Raw genomic sequence first — 17,477 nt, forward strand, 5'->3', positions numbered from 1 at the left:
CAGATTTCACATGTGAGCCAACAATAAATTTTATGGTATCTTGTCATTCTCTATTTAGACAATATCCTTCTTAGAATATTTCCTTTCCCTCCCTACCAATTTTTTTGAGAGTCTGTTTGTAAAATAGTACTTACATACATACAAACAAAAGCACCAAAACCAAGCAAAGTAGACGATCTGAAAACATACCAGATGTCTAGGCAAATCTATTTAAAAATGGACACGTACTAAGCTCTCTCCTCTTTCAAAGATGCCAGGCCATAGTCAAGATCACATTGTTGTTACCATAGATCAAAGAACTGGTCATGGGCAGTAAACATTGCCGTTGGTACTAGGGGAAAATTCTTTGAATACCAAAATCTCATAGGTCTGAATTAAGCCAACATTAAAATATAAGCAGCACAAAGTTTGTAATGAGAATCCTGGTCACAATATAGTTCATTGCCTGACAACACCATCTGAGTTTTACTAGCACCTTACCATATACTTACACAAAGATGAATTTTTTCCCCAAAAGTAAAAATGTATTTTTCTATACCAAAGGCAAAACAGCTACTAAGCATTTTCTGATTATGGAATAGAAATTCAACATTAAAAGAAGGATTTCATATTTATATATTTGTATTTTTCCCTTACTCTTAATTTCATCTTCATTAAACTTGATTTCATAATTGAACATAAATTCCAAAATTACATTGATAATAAATGAAAATGTCTTCAAGGGTATAAATTACCTCACTGCCACTTTAATATTTCTCAAGTTATCACGTATCAAGTATAACCAAAACTATGCAAATAAAACACGACAGAATGGAAGGAGAGATGACTATGTAACGTCAAAATAGAATTCATTAATACTTACCTCCCCATGTACTTGCTACCTGAGAAGCAGTTGACATAGGATGAGGATGTACAGATGGGTGAAAAGTTGGCTGCTGCAAATCAAGCAGATCATTTGGCAGCTTTGATGTGCTAGGAAAATATTTTAAAAAGATGTTTTATTTACTAGATAAACTTTGTGACATTAGTCATGATCCCACACACACACACTGAAAATAAAAACATTCAAAAGACAAGTGAAAAAAAGCTCAATAATGGAAACCTCAAAAGTTTGAAACAGTTTCAGCAAGATAACAACAGTTGCATGCCCCTCATATAACAGCATATTTCCAAGGAGGCTTGGAAAAAATCATCAAACATGATATCTTAGGTTTATATGGGACTCAAATAACAAAAGCTCTTCTGGAAAGGACCAGTGACTTCCCCGGGAAAATACTGATTTCCTTTTTGAAATGAACACAATCTATAAGATATATCATGGCAATTTTAATTTTTTTAAGGAAAACTTTTTCCTATTTTTAATTGTCAACTTAAATCACATTTGAAATACCAATACCTCTACAAAGTTAGCCTCACTGCACTGCTTCAATATCCAAACATATCAAAGATACAGGGAAAAGATTTTACACGCATATATAAGCTTAAAACAGAGCCACCACATCACACTCCAGGAGACACTATTTACATAATGTATTTCCGACCACAAACATTTTAGATCATTTTAAGGAATAACAACTCAAAAAAAGATCCTAGAGTTTCCATGAATGGAGGTATTACATATACCACAATATAATTTAATTTTTTGAAACAGAGTCTTGCTATCTTGCACAGGCTGGACCAGAACTTCTGGGCTCAAGTGATCCTTCTGACTCAGCCTCCTAAAGTAGCTGGTATTACAGGCACCTGGGTCCTACTTTTTAACTTACACATTCTCAAAAACAGAAGTTTTTTCCTTATTTTTAAAATTGATATGCAGTATCTATACAAATTTATGGGGCACATGTGATATTTTGATATTATGCATACCATGTGTAATAATCAAATCAAGGTAATTAGGACATAGATCATCTCAAACATTTATCATTTCTTTGTGCTGGAAACATTTTAAATCTTCTCTTCTAGCTATTTTGAAATATACAACAAATTACTGTTAACTATAGTCATCCTATTGTGCTATCAAACACGAGAACTTATTTCTTCTAACTGTATTTTTATAAAAAACAAGTTTTTTTTTTTTTTTTTTTTTTTTTTTTTTTTTTTTTTTGAGACAGAGTCTCGCTTTGTTGTCCAGGCTAGAGTGAGTGCCGTGGCGTCAGCCTAGCTCACAGCAACCTCAAACTCCTGGGCTCAAGTGATCCTTCTGCCTCAGCCTCCCGGGTAGCTGGGACTACAGGCATGCGCCACCATGCCCGGCTAAAAAAACAAGTTTTGAAGACATGTCTTTGAGATGTAGTTTTATAGATAGTAGATATACATATAAATACATTTAATGCTTTGGGGAGAAATAAAGAATATACATTAAGCATTCTATAAATGGGCTGTAAGATTTGTCCTTACTATTAAAAAGGTGAATTTCTTCTGTTTGATCTAGCCAAAAAAAAAAAAACAAAATAAAATAAAAAAAATAAAAAAAAAAATAAAAATAAAAAGGTGAAAACTTTTAGTATGAGATAAAAATCTAGTGAAATTAGTTCTTTATCCAATAATTTGTTTCACCCTCAAACACTCAAAATTCTTACCAATTATCTCCCCTAAGACAGATTTCTTTACAAAGTCCCCAAATTGAGAACTTGCCCCTTAACAAGGTCAATACTATTTTATTGGGGATTAAGGCAGGCAGCATACATAAGTAAATAAATAAGATGAAAGAAAAACACAGAACTAAATTCAATACCTACTAAGATTTTAGGGAGCAGATAGCAATTGACAATACATGAAGCAAACAGAAGTTCAGTTATCAAAATTTAAAGTGAGCTTGTTATAGGAGTCAATAAGCAAGAGGAAGACCTTTCAAGGATGAATTAATAAAATAAATAGCAACAACTACAAAATGAAAATTCTTGGTCCCTAACCCCTACCTAATAAATCAGACCTCTGGAGTTGAGACTCAGACAATCTGTGGTTTAATGAACTCTCCAGGGGATTTAGATGCTTGCTTAAGATTGAGAACCACTGACCTATACCATCTCATTTGGGAAAAGGGTTTTCAAAAAAGGGTAAGAAATAACAGAGCCAGGATCTAAACCAGAATCTGACTTCTAAACTACCTTAAACTACTCTCAGGTAAAAGACAGAATAGATTTAGAAAAAGCCAATTATTCTAATTTGCCTGGAAACATATTTCCATATTAAGTAGCTTAAATTAAACAAGATTTATTAAAGTTGGTCTGACAGGCTTCAGTATCAAGAAATTTGGCAACTAAATTCTGTTACTGTGTTTCACATTACAGAATTCAACACCAGGAAACAGACATGAAAGACATTTAATAGTCAATGAAATGATACTTTTAAATATATATCATAATATACAAGAGCTATCTATGGTCTTGAACATTAGATGCTTTATAATTGTGTTTAATCATCATTTTTATACAATGAAAAATGTGCCCAGAGATTACTACTATATTCCAATGAGTATAAATTAGTAATTCAACCACCTTCCATTTCCTCCACCTTCCATTTCCTAAATACACAAAATATAAACTCTCATCATTTTGTATTTAGGTGTTATACCAATACCACCATTTATCACCACCTCTTTTGTGTGAATCAATGATTATAAAATCATAAAGTAAACCTGAAAAATTTGAACCTGAAAACCCCCGTGAAATTTCTATCCTAAATATTGAAAGGTAACTTCCCCCCCTACCTGTTAGAAGAACTAGGGGTAGAAAATATGTCGATGGCTGGTGCAGTCATTATCCCCCCTGCTGAGGTGGACACAGGAGAGGCTGCAGTTGTTAAAGAGGTATGAGGTTTCTTTGCAAGTTCTTTTAGGCGCTGTTCCTGTTGAAAAAGGGAACTACCGTAAGTATTCCAGAAACCAGATCTGTTTGTACAGCTCTGAAGAAGGGTATTTTCTAATTTTGTGTTGATAGCAGAAAGATATTCACTGCTTAAGCCAAGTCATTCTATGTCAAGATGAAAACAAGACCGAGTTTCAGCCCATTAAATACTGTAAGTCTGTGTAGAGGCCCCATTTACTTTATGATCACTTGTACCTGTTTTTCCAAATAAAGAGAATGCCCACACTTACCTTTAAAGCTTTTAAACGTGCCTGTTCTTCCTCTAATGCTGCCTGCTTTTCCCTTTCATCCACTTTGGTCAGAGAGAGGCCAGTGCTTGCCAGGGAAGAGACTGCATTGGAAAGTGTTGTTGCCCTAGGATAATTGGACAGAGGTAATCTGGCTTTCTGTTAAGCACTTCACATTACAGCCATGTCATAAAATGGTCTGGCAACCCTGCCATGGATAGATATTGTAATCATGAACTTAACTGATGGACTCAAAACCAGTATTTCAGATGAAATATTCTACTTAGTTACCTAGAAGATTACAGCAATTAAAAGAATGTTGACTTACATCTCTGCTGCTTTTAAAGTAAGGGTTAGACTTTGGAAAGGGTTCACAATAAAGTGGGGCACACTGCCTCTTCTAAGCCCCAAGAGAGGGAACTTAAGCAAAGTTCGAACCCATTTTATAGATAATTAAATCAAAATAACGAAAAATTAGGTGGCTTGGAACTTGAGCTGGATTCATCTCCCTCAGAAATATCACTCCTCCTCTTTCTTACAACAAATAATATACCTGCTTGCAGCTGTAGAATCTTTGATTTTCTTTCCTTCTAAGGAAGCTAAATGTTGTTCCAAAGCATCAAGAAGACTGCTGGGGGCCTGAAATTGTACAAATATTAAGAATTTCATGATAATCAGGCCTCTGATTAAAATAAATGAAGTATCATCTAACATACAAGAGCAATAGAAATAAATAGGTACATTCCTCATGCACTAATTAACAGTAGAGTTTTAGCTACTCAGTGAGAATGATAATCTTATTTTTGTTACATAAATATGACCTAGTTGGAGGTATTAATAAACATTATAAAAAATACAGAAGCTAAAGACCATATAAGCATGAAACATTAAAAGGATTCTATAAGTACTTAAATGTTTTTATATTTATTAGGATTTTAAGTAAAAACATACTCCTAAAAGATAGACACATGCTATTGAGCATGCACCAGGTACTTAGTAAGTACTTGCTGAGTAACAAAGTTTCTAAACATTACTCTGAAATAGTTATTGATAAATGATACTGAACACGAGCATCAAAGAAATGCGAATGAATATCACAATGAGATATATCTTTTCACCCACTAGAATGGCTAAAGTGAAAATAAACGAGCAACATCAAATGTTGGTGAGGATATGGAACAACTGGAACTCTCATACACCGTTGGTGGGAATATATCATCACCTTGAAAAAGGATCAGTTTTTCTAAAAAATAAAATTAAATACATACCTACCTTAATAATCCAATTCCATTCCTATTTACTCCAGAGAAAAGATAACTTATCTCCATAAGAAAAGACTTAAGAATGTTTTAAGCAGCTTTATTACAATAGACAAAAACTGCAAACAATCCAAAAGTCCATCATTTGGAAAATGGATAGACAAAATTTACCACAATTTTGTGGTAAATTCATATAATGGAATACTATTCAGCAATAAAGAATGAATTAATGGTACATTTAACAACAAGGACAGATTTTAAAACGCTGTGATGAGCAAAGGATACCAAATACAAAGGTAAATAGTTGTATGATTTCATTTATTTTAAGTTAAAGAACCAATAAAATTATGCTATTAGAAGTCAAAATGGTGAGCTTGTATGGAGGGGAGCTTAAGGAGTGACTAGAAGGGACATGAGGATCGGGGTGATAGGAGTGATCTATATCTTGAATGGTGTGTTGGTTACAAAAATGTTTGCACTTATAAAATCTCACGGAAAAATGGATATTTATCATTTTTTTAAATGGAAGACTAGTTTTAAACTCTCAGGCTACAGGTCAGTCTCAATATGAAGAAAGAGGTAATTTCTATCAAAAGGAAAACTTTTCAGTGTGCAGAACAAGAATTGTTCACTATCTTTAAGTGAAGCAAATGTATCAGTGGCATTTATTTACCCCAAATATTCTTTAGGATTTGAGATACAGTTTCTAGATTACAGGACCTAAAAACAGAAGAGGCAATATTTAGCTAATTTCTCTATCAATTATGACTTAAATAACTGCTTTTCACTCAGTATCTTCTCTATATAAACCAAGACCTTAGCACAAGGGATATATAGTAGAAAACCATTTAAAACCAAATACGAGATGATAAAACTGACTACTATGTTGAGCTGAGAACACATGTACACTTCCCACAGCCCCAGCAAAATGTCTGCTAGCCAGCAGGCAAAGCACTGTCTCAAGAGCTTTCAGAGGAGACGAGGAGGATGTTGATGATAGCAGTTAACATTTAAAAATCTCTTCTAACACAACAGGTACTGTTGCTAGCTACTTTGTATTTTACTACTGAATCTATGAGGTAGACACTGCTAATATATCCATTTTACATGTAACCTGACACAGTGAAAATTAAATAATTTGTTCAAGATCACACATCTGATACAGCAGGAGCCAAAACAGGGTGTAAGGTATGTCTGACCTTAAAGCCTAGACATTTACTATCCTACCAAATCCTAGACTGAAACTGTGGTCATTTAAACTGTAGTTTACTTTTTTCTGAAGGACTAGCTCCTGAAAAGGCAGCAATTTCTAAAATCCTTTCTAAATATATCTGGTTGTTCTTCAAAAATCAAACCCACATTACAAAGAATGAAGAAAATGTGATGCTTCACATTTTAAAAGAACAGTACGTAGCAACAATGACAAAAAATACATAATTTCAAGTTTCCATTCTTCTACATTACAGCATCTTCCCTAAAATGTAAATAGCTTTTAGTTCACTTTTGAACATTTTCTGAATCACCAAAAGAATGCCTAGAAAGTTCCCTTAGCTCAGAGGTCACTAATAAAAAAGGAAGGGGAATGGAGGTTGACCAACACTACCCAATTACAATGCCATGAATATTAAAGTACAGACACATGAAAACAGCCTATAATTTCTATATCTGGACTGAAGATGATGATTTTTAAACAAAATACAGAGCATGTTGGCATGACAAATGGGTTGGAAAATACGGGAATCTAAAGTTAACAAATCATTTTATACTACACATTATTCAAGCAATGACTCTTCTATATTCAGCCTAGAATAATTTGCTCGATCTTAATGAAACCAATTTATCTCAACTGGACATATGTAAGAATACTTTCTGTACATATAACCCATAACTAGATTTATTGCATACTTTTAACTTTGTGAGAGAGGGATAAATCAGAACAAGTAAGTACAGAGAAACAAGAACCATTAAAAGATGTCCCAGAACAACTCAAAACAAGGTAAAAGAGATGCCAACTCATTTTTTTTTTTTTTGAGACAGTCTTGCTCTGTTGCCTGGGCTAGAGTGCCATGGCATCAGCCTAGCTCACAGCAACCTCAAACTCCTGGGCTCAAGCGATCCTCCTGTCTCAGCCTTCTTAGTATAGCTGGGACTACAGACATGCACCACCATGCCCAGCTAATTTTTTTTTCTATATATTTTTAGTTGGCCAATTAATTTGTTTCTGTTTTTAGTAGAGACGGGGTCTCACTCTTGCACAGGCTGTTTTCGAACTCCTGACCTTGAGCGATCCTCCCACCTCGGCCTCCCAGAGTGCTAGGATTACAGGTGTGAGCTACCACACCCAGCCGAGATGCCAACTCTTAAGGAGAGAGTTGATACAAGTGTTATAAAGGATAGTTGTGCCAAGTACTTTTATTCTTAATACTTAGTTGATAAAACACTGACAATAAGCCAGAAAAAAACTGCAAGTATGAAGTTTATTTCCTAGAAATATTTTTAAAGATGATAATACAGACAATGTAACAATGTATAGCTAACATTAGTTTAGTGTTTAATGCTCTAAATGTTTTTATAAGTATTAACTCATTTAATTCCCTGAACTATCACCTGAGGTAGGTACTATGATATCTCGATTTTACAAATAATGAAACTGAAGCACAGAGAGTAACTTCTCCAAAGTAACAGGTGCCAGTTAATGGCACAGCTAGGATTCAAACTTTGACATCTCACCCCAAAGCCTGCTCTATTAATGCAATATTATGTTTTGAGGTTTTTTTCCTATTTAATACTCCTATCTGAGTCAAATAGTCAAAATGGTTTAAAACAGGAAAAATGAATCCTGCATAATTCCCTATCAGTAGTACAGTGAAAATTTTGTTTTTTAAATACCATTCTCTAAGTTCAGTTACCAAAGTTTTTTTTTTCTTTTTCCTCTCTCATTTTTTTGATAATGATGATGCTGTGAAAGAGAGATTAAAGGGAATAAAGGAATGGTATAATAGTGGGTAGGGCCACCAATGTAAGAAAGAGGTGAGCAGATCATTTCATGTGGTCATATTGCTAGAACAATCTCCAGCAAATATCAAAATGTTAAAATCTGTCAAGAAAAACTACACTGATCTCTTGGACAGCAGAGGCTATATATTACTCATCTTAGTACTCTTCACACTCGACAGTACATAACGGATAGTGAATTGACATATTAACAATATACTTACCTGTGACAGGTCTGGTATATCACCTCTGTCAATTCCAACTTGCTATAAGAAGAAACACATTGTATTTAACAGATCAAATCATAATAAATATGCTTTATAAATAAAATTTGAAAAAATGACATGTATGGCTAGTATTGCTAATATGTTAAATAGACTTCTTAAAATCAGAAAAATATTTAATCTCTAAAGATATTCAGTATTTCCAATGGCTCAGATATTATTTCATGGCTCTAAAAGTTGTAACAGGGAACTAGAGTAGGAAATTCAAGAAGCCTATTACAAAGATACCACCCTCATATCTTTTGAACACCTATCACAATCTGAAAAATCCATTTCTTCTATGTGTCATATGATAAAAACACTACGGCAAAAATGAGAAAGGCTAACCGTGAACAAGTTCTCTCTGGCATAAAAGAATTTAAGAAACAAACCTGAAAACATTAACTTTGTCTCTCCATAAAATATGCTTTCCTTGGCAGTGACGATGTATAATACATTTTAAAACCTATGTTCTGTCAGGCCAGGTTTTATACAAATGTCAAGTGATACTTAACAAGGATATGACTATCTCCACAAAGCAATCCCAATACATTTTCATGATGCTAAGGCCCTAGGCAATTTCCAAAAAAAAAGATAAAATGGTTCCTGCCTATTCAAGCACACAAATTAGAAAACTGTTTTCTCCTAAGGCTATGTTTCATTTTCTAATCATTTTCTCTTCCTGTTTTCAACCTCTTGGTGGCCAGTCTCAGAATTGTCAGTAGAAGATCTGATAAATTATTTCATACTCAGATGTTAACAGCTAATAGCTAATCACTACTGATACATTTGTCCCCTTGAAAACACATTATAACAGGTTACTTTTGACTTTCTTCCAAGAACTAAGGTCTTTTAATGAAACTGCAAACCCAAAGGCATCATTACATTACAATCTCATTACAGCATATTTTAGGGTAAGGAGTCTTTACATTTTTTAGATCATATGGAACAGTCTATCTATCTCAATACAAAGTCAGAACAGCAGATCTGGAGGTAAAGAAGGGGACTTAAAACTTAAATCAATAACTACCACTACCAAATGCAAAGAATGTTAAGAGGCCAAAGGGGAAAGTCAACAAATTAAACTTATTTAAGGAATGTACTGGAATCACAGCATAAACACTATCTTCTTCTGGTTTTAGTATATGACTGACCCTGAATAACTAGAAGAAAACCATTGATTTCTCCTTTTTTTTTTTTTTTTTTTTGAGACAGAGTCTCGCTTTGTTGCTCAGGCTAGAGTGAGTGCCGTGGCATCAGCCTAGCTCAGAGCAACCTCAATCTCCTGGGCTCAAGCAATCCTTCTGCCTCAGCCTCCCGAGTAGCTGGGACTACAGGCATGTGCCACCATGCCCGGTTAATTTCTTTTTTCTATATATATTAGTTGGTCAATTAATTTCTTTGTCTTTTTAATAGAGACGGGGTCTCGCTCAACCTGGTTTTGAACTCCTGACCTTGAGCAATCCGCCTGCCTCGGCCTCCCAGAGTGCTAGGATTATAGGCGTGAGCCACCGCGCCCGGCCTTGATTTCTCCTTGAAAGATCTTTAAATCCAAAATAAATCTCAGTAGCCTTCATAAAATAGCTGATTAATAACAAAGCTACTTTCTTCAAAAGTCTCATCATCCTGTTCTATCCTATTCCATGTGCTACAGAATCATACAGCACTACAGTAATAGAGCCATCACTAACTTGCTAGCTCCACAGTAACTCCTTTGATGTAATGGATCAAATTATCCAAGGAAGACATCTCTGGGAGAGATGGGAAGAGGCTGGAGAAAGAAAAAACAAATAAAAAACCTCAAGAGCTGTCTCTGTGCTAGCAAGATAATGGTTGCAAGAATTACCACACTGGCCAGACACGCGGTGGCTCACGCCTATAATCATAGCACTCTGGGAGGCCAAGGGGGGTAGATAACTCAAGGTCAAGAGTTCAAAACCAGTCTGAGCAAGAGTGAGACGCCATCTCTACTAAAAACAGAAAGAAATTAATTGGCCAACTAAAAAATATATAGAAAAAATTAGCCAGGCATGGTGGCACATGCCTGTAGGCCCAGCTACCCAGAAGGCTGAGGCAGGAGGATCACCTGAGCCCACGAGTTTGAGGTTGCTGTGAGTTAGGCTGACACCACAGCATTCTAGCCCAGGCAATAGAGTGAGACTCTGTCTCAAATAAATAAATAAATAAATAAAAAGAATTGCCACACTGCCTTCTGTGACACCTTCAGAAAATTATTTTTAAACAGCTCTGCAAAATTAGATTATCCTATAATCTACATTCATAGCTTTCATAATCAGTGATAATAAATATATAAAATTTCTTTCTGTAGGGGAACAAAAACATTTTAAACGATATGGCTCCAGTCTCACTGGCAGAAAAGGACTTGCACATTCCCAACCACATTTAACAAAATAAACCTTCTCAAATACATGGCTAATTCTAAGCATAAAAATCTCCGCTATTGCTGTATGCCACCTACTTAACTTTATAGAGAAATAAACAATTTAGAAATAGAGTACCTTTGAATATTCAATATGGAAGTAAATATATTGCACATATTTTACTCAATGTGCAATATTCATATTGCACAGAATTCAATACAGTATATATTAATATGATTGAATTCCTTACTATATTTAAGATATTTCTTTCATTTGGATAATAAGTGACTTTTTCAAAATCTATACTTAGAGACAAAAAAGCAAGTTAGGAGACATAATGTCACTTAAAGACACTTTACCTCTGCAACTTTGAGAAACTCTGAGATTCTTGTCATCCTAGTCAGGAACTTCTTATAGATGTCAAGACCTTCTTTGCACTGGTTCTTTTTCATATCAAAATATTTTTCTGCCAAAAAGTAATACTTTTATTCACATCAAAATATGGCACTCAAAAAGAAAAAAGATGAATAGCTCCTAAGAGATTTTATAGGTCTCTCAAAGAAAACATACTCTACTAGAAAAATACAAATGTTAAATTAGTCAAGATATTTAAAGCAAATTAGAATAAAGGTACTATTATATTAAAAATAGAAAACTTGACTTTATATTCAAATTGCTAGTTTGTTTCACAATACTTCTTCCCTCATAATTTCCTAAATATTTATTAGCATGTAAACATATATCATACTTTACTCCATTTAAAATAGAATTAACATCTACTTTAAAATATTCTTACTGGTAAGAATGTGTTCAAATGTCACACTTGGAAAATGTATTTAAATTTAAAATATAAACAGTGCAAAGAGGTTAATTTATACTACTCAAAGGGTAGAAGACCATGGCTTCCAAAGTTTTATAGAAAAGAAAATCCTCATTTTTCACTTGTGAAAAAATAAGCCAAATTTTCCTACTGCCATGGGTTAAAGCATCCTGAATAAATTCATCTTATCCCAGACTATAAAAAACAAAAAAAAAATGGGGTGGGGTAAGAAATGAGGAGAGTGTGAGCTACTAGAGTACACATACTTAACATCTGACAGTTGATACTTTGGTACCCTTTGCAGACAGTTACTTGTCTACTCCATCCAAATCCCACTACAATAAATGAGTATTTCTAAGCAAAATTAACTACATTCCATATATACTGAATACATAATAGAGCACCTAAATTCCTAAAATGCAGCTGGATGCGGTGGCTCACGCCTGTAATCCTAGTAGTCTGGGAAGCCGAGGTGGGAGGATCACTTGAAGTCAGGAGTTCGAGACCAGCCTAAGCAAGAGTGAGACCCCGTTCCTACTAAAAATAGAAAAATTAGCCGTAGCCTATAGTCCCAGTTACTCGGGAGGCTGAGGCAGGAGGATTGTTTGAGCCCAGGAGTTTGAGCTAGGCTGACACCATGGCACTCTAGCCCAGGCAACAGAGCAAAATTCTGTCTCAAAAGAAAAAAAAAAAATTCCTAAAATGCCTCAAAAGTAAAAGGCACCATTAAAAATAAATGCTTAGAAAAAACATCAATTTTACAAAGTTCATTATAGGGTAAATTATGAGAAAATAAGATTTTCCAGAGATAAAAAATTGTGGTTCTTTTCCATTTATTTTTTTATTGTGGTAAAATACTTGTAACACAAAATTTACTGTCTTAACCCAACTAAATTTTTAAGGGGTTTTTATATTTCAAAATATTAATGAAATGGATAGAAAAAACATCTAAAAAAATAAAGTTCATCTAGCTAAATATTCTAATTACAAAAATAAGTATTTAATCAGTTACATATATAACTAGGCATACATTTCTTTTCCCCAAATTAATTGTTACAATGAATGAATAATATAATGCATTTTTCAGTAGCTTTAAGTAACAATTCAGTCAATATTATTTATTCATATGACACAAAATACAACGTCATTAGGCTACAGCAATACTTACCCAACAGGTTAATAATTCCTTCATTATATGCTGCAAACAGTCTAATGGCATCTTTAAACAGGAGCATGAAGGCAGCATTTATTACCCCATTTGTAAGTTCATTGCTATTAACCTGGGGGAAAAATTAGAAAATAATATGACTACCTTCAAATTACAGAGAACAAAGCAGAACTAGTTCCTGCTCTGAAGAAGCTTAAAGCAGTTAGTACAATTTAAAGGAAAAATTAATTTCAGCATGAAATTGTCACAGTTCCATTTAGTAACGGACACTTACAATCTCTAAAATAAAACATCTTAAGATAGATGCTAAAAAAAATAGAGTTGAAAATGTTAACTTCTAACATTTTACAAACAAATGACAAAGCTGGCAACTGGTTCAAGTAATGGAACCACTTTTACAGAAAATCCTTAGCCAAGCAGGAGACTGAAGTGAAATCTAGAGTCTATAAAACCTGAGAATAAATACTATTATGAATCATAATAATCTAATTTTTAACATCATAAACATAAACAACTTACATTAAAATCAAGAAGTGCATCCATTTGATTTTGAATAATTGGTACAGTTTTTAAGAGTTTTTCTGTGTTCATTGTTCTCATAACTCCATCAGCCCTGTTATAAAAAAAGGAAACAATTGAATTTGCTATTAAATCTACATTTGTAACTCCCATCTGGTTCTCTACTTCAATGGAGAACAAAGCTGCCATGAAATGTCACATATTTTTAAGTCATTACTGAACCTGAAACCTCAAGCAGAGATTATACAGAAAAAACAAAAATAGGCAACATTATATATCCAATATCAAGGTACTCATTTAAAACTAAAAAAGAATAAGATGATGTAAAGCATGAGACATAAAAACAAAAGTTTATGTTATACAGCCAGGAAAACAGTGTACTGTGCACAAGGGAATCAGCTGATCCTCATAACCACTCATGTGTAAAGAACAGTTGTACCAATTTTTTTTAAATTACAAATTTAAAAAAATCATTTGCCTCAAGTCACATAACAGTTAAACACTGTGCAGTCAGAAGTTGAACTCAAGTCTTGGAGCATATTTAACTTATTTTATTCATGATTCAAGCAGCAATGGCTTATAACACAGAAAATTATAACTAAAACCACTTCATTACAAAATAAAAAACAATTTTATCAAATCATTCTGACCTGTCTAATCTGGCTATTAAACAAGGACTGATTTTTTGTTTTGTTTATTTCGTTAAAGAGACAGGGTCTCACTCTGTTGCCCAGGCTGGAGTGCAGTGGCATGATCGTTGCTCACTATAGCCTTGAACCCTTGGGCTCAAGCAATCCTCCTGCCTCAGCTCTTCCCAGGAACTTTCAAAAATTTTTTGTAGAGTTGGGGTATTCCTATGTTGCCCAGGCTGGTCTGTGATTCCTGGCCTCACGTAGTCTTCCTGCCTCAGCTTCCCAAAGTGCTGAGACAACAGGTGTTCAGCCACTGAGCCCAGCCACAGTACTATATTTAATACTCTGTTAAATATTTCCAAACAGATTAGAGATTTCTAAAAATAAAGAAATATATGCAATATCAAACAAGAAATTTTCAAAACTGGTACCAAAAACACTAGATAAAAGGTATCTTAAGTGCTTACCCCATAATAGGCTTGGTATTATATTAAGGATTTGAGGTATGTTTCTTCTTTATAACGCTTTCTTTATTCTCATACACATCACACTCTCATTTTATCAGTCACTATTAGTTGCCTTCTATAATTTTCCTTCTCTCTTCTTGCTGAAGTCACTTTTTGACCTCTGGTCATTTCTTCATCACAGAACACTTGAAGACTGGCTCAGTCTTGGTTAACTTCACCATCTACATGGCTCCGATACTAAACTTACTGACACCAGAAACTACATCATCACATTTCTCACCAGTAAATTTTAAAAAGACAAAATTCAGCTCATGCAGATACCTTACTCTCCTATTCTTTTAACCTTCCAAGTGATTTGGTCAAATATTCCCATAGTAAAAACTATTTGATGTCATTCAAAACGTCAATTTATCAACTCTACCACTACCCACCTTGATCCCTTCTCATTTTTAAGTTTCTTCATCTAGCTTAGAATTTCACAGACTCTTATTTATAATTGCTGCTTTGCAAATACCATTAACTTTATTGCACCTCTCTTCCTCCCTTGCAGTTATCTGGCAAATTCACAATCCTGGCTGAGCAAACAAATTTATCTATGCCTATACACACACAGTTGAGTGCTAGTAAAACAAAAACCATAAAAATGGGCAAACTGGCAAAACTAAAAATTCATGACCATCAACCTCAATTGAGTACACAATATTGCCAGCATTTTAGCCTTCTCTAAGGAACTTCTCTCCTAAACGTCTTCAAATCTCTTTCTTCTACTCCTCCTTCCCTGACTCTTCACACCTAACACACAAACTCTCAGCTCATAACTCTCAAAATATTTCATTCAGGAAGAAAAGAAAACAACAAAAAGATCCCGGCATTGTTGCCACCCAAACTACATCTATCTGGTCTGCTCCTGTTACAATGGAGGAAATATATTTCTATCAAATGTATCACTCACACAGGTCTTCTGGATCTCATTCTGTCACAGTCATCTGTTTGTCCTTCCTTTCTATAACATGGCACTGTCCAACAGAGCTATCTACAATAATGAAAATGTTTTGTATCTGCACCATTCAATATGGGAGGCTGGATTAGCCATATGTGGCTTTTGAGCATCTGAAATATGGCCAATGCAACTGTGGGGCTGTTTTTTATTTCATTTTAATCATCTAAAGAGCCACACATGGCAAGTAACTGCCACACGGGCCAGCACAGCTCATTAATCTCTTCTTTTATATTAGATCATTCCCATAAATATGCAAACACAGGCTCTAGGAGAACCATTCTTTAAACACACACATGCACGCATGCGCACATACACACACTCCACTTATTCCCACTTTCCATCCAGCTACCACTTCCCCTGCAGAGTCAAATATACTTTTCAAAAGAATTGACACTTTCCCACTTTCCATTCATTTTTCAGTTCATTCTGATATGAGTCCCACTCCTATCACCCAGTTAAACTTCCCTACTTTAATCTAGAAATTCCACAGTGCCTCTCCAATGGGCACTTTACTTTATCTGACTAGACTTCTCAGCATCATTCAAAAGTTTCCCTCATTTTTAAAATACTCTCTTACCATCCACTATACCTCTCTTTCATTTTCTTCCCACCTCCCTATCACTTGCAGTCTCTTTTATTGGCTCCTCATCCTCTACCTATCCTCCAAACTAAATGTTGGTATACCTCAAGGTGTTTCTGGGCCCTCTCCTTTCATTCTATACTCACACTCCCTGAGTTATCTGTCATTCTCAAGACCAAAATTATCAAAATGCCAGACATTTTTCTATTCCCTGACTAGAACTCTCAACTTTCAAGTTAATATATCTAATTGCCTACTTGATATCTCAGCCCATATTAATTACAGGCATCTCAAAACTAGTGTTTGTAAATTAAATCCTCAGTTCTTTGTCACTATACCCTATACTACCCTTAAAACTCTCACCAATAAAAGGTGCTACTCTCTTGGTAACTTATGCCGGCCCCTTGAGAAATATTTTAGATTCCTCCCTCTCACTAGCCTTCAAATCATTTCTTCCAGAAACTTTAAATTTCTCAAATTAGAAAAATCTTACCATATACTTCCATATACTTATGATATCATATGCTTATATCAGAATTCAAAAAAATAATTTACAAACTCAAATATTGGAATATGATTCAGACCAAATGCATGACAATTCACATACTCTATGCACAGGTTTTTATGATTTCTTAAATGGATTATAATTAAACTCAGATACTTGCTTCCCAAATACAAGAGACCAATGGATTAAAGGTTTACCTTCCATGTACTTATTCATAAACAGTATCTAGACCATTCCTGCTTTTTCTTGTTATACAACAATATCTTATCACTTGGGACAGTACCAATTTAGAACACAAGATAATTCTACATGATGAATACTACCAAAAAATGAAATGTTAAACAAAAAGAAAATGAATGGACCAGTGTTTAACAAACAAATGAAAAGATAAACCCACGGGTAATTTACTCAATCTATTTTTCATAGAACCCATGTAATGTGCTGTTTATATAAACTCATCTAGTCATCTTTCCAAAAACTATTAAACTTCTACTATGTTTAGACACTGTGACATGTTCTGAAGATATAAATATGAGCAAAAGTATAACATCCTCTTGAAAGTGACAGTGTCACATACAATCTAACAACAGAAATAAGGCTTTCTCAAGGAAATGATATTTAAGTGAATTCTTGAAGAATGCCTAAGATTTTGCCAGAATAACAAAAAAGGGCTTTTACAGAAAGAAAGAATTATATATGAGAAAAGCCATTTAAAAGGGCCAGGTGACAGTGACACACGCCTGTAATCCTAGGACTCTGGGAGGCCAAGGCGAGAGGATCACTTGAGCTTAGGAGT

The 17,477-nt window shown here is 34.4% G+C and overlaps 1 protein-coding gene across 20 annotated transcripts in view; it reads right to left on the reverse strand.

The window, feature by feature from the left end:
• Positions 1-17,477, reverse strand: part of PICALM (phosphatidylinositol binding clathrin assembly protein) — a 98,751-nt gene that overhangs the window by 34,311 nt on the left and 46,963 nt on the right. For all 20 annotated transcript variants that reach the window (XR_012918987.1, XR_012918988.1, XR_012918986.1 and 17 more), the window contains exons 5-12: positions 13,498-13,591; positions 12,979-13,090; positions 11,350-11,456; positions 8,571-8,612; positions 4,647-4,732; positions 4,097-4,220; positions 3,710-3,846; positions 863-972 (exon numbers count right to left, since the gene is read on the reverse strand). Coding sequence is in view for 17 of the 20 variants with exons in the window: in XM_012738705.2 (XP_012594159.1) it covers positions 863-972; positions 3,710-3,846; positions 4,097-4,220; positions 4,647-4,732; positions 8,571-8,612; positions 11,350-11,456; positions 12,979-13,090; positions 13,498-13,591 (812 nt within the window). In the remaining 3 variants the exon portion in view is untranslated. The remainder of the gene's footprint in view (positions 1-862; positions 973-3,709; positions 3,847-4,096; positions 4,221-4,646; positions 4,733-8,570; positions 8,613-11,349; positions 11,457-12,978; positions 13,091-13,497; positions 13,592-17,477) is intronic.

This window comes from Microcebus murinus, chromosome 4, assembly GCF_040939455.1.
Source record: "Microcebus murinus isolate Inina chromosome 4, M.murinus_Inina_mat1.0, whole genome shotgun sequence".
Taxonomy (NCBI): Eukaryota; Metazoa; Chordata; class Mammalia; order Primates; family Cheirogaleidae; genus Microcebus; species Microcebus murinus.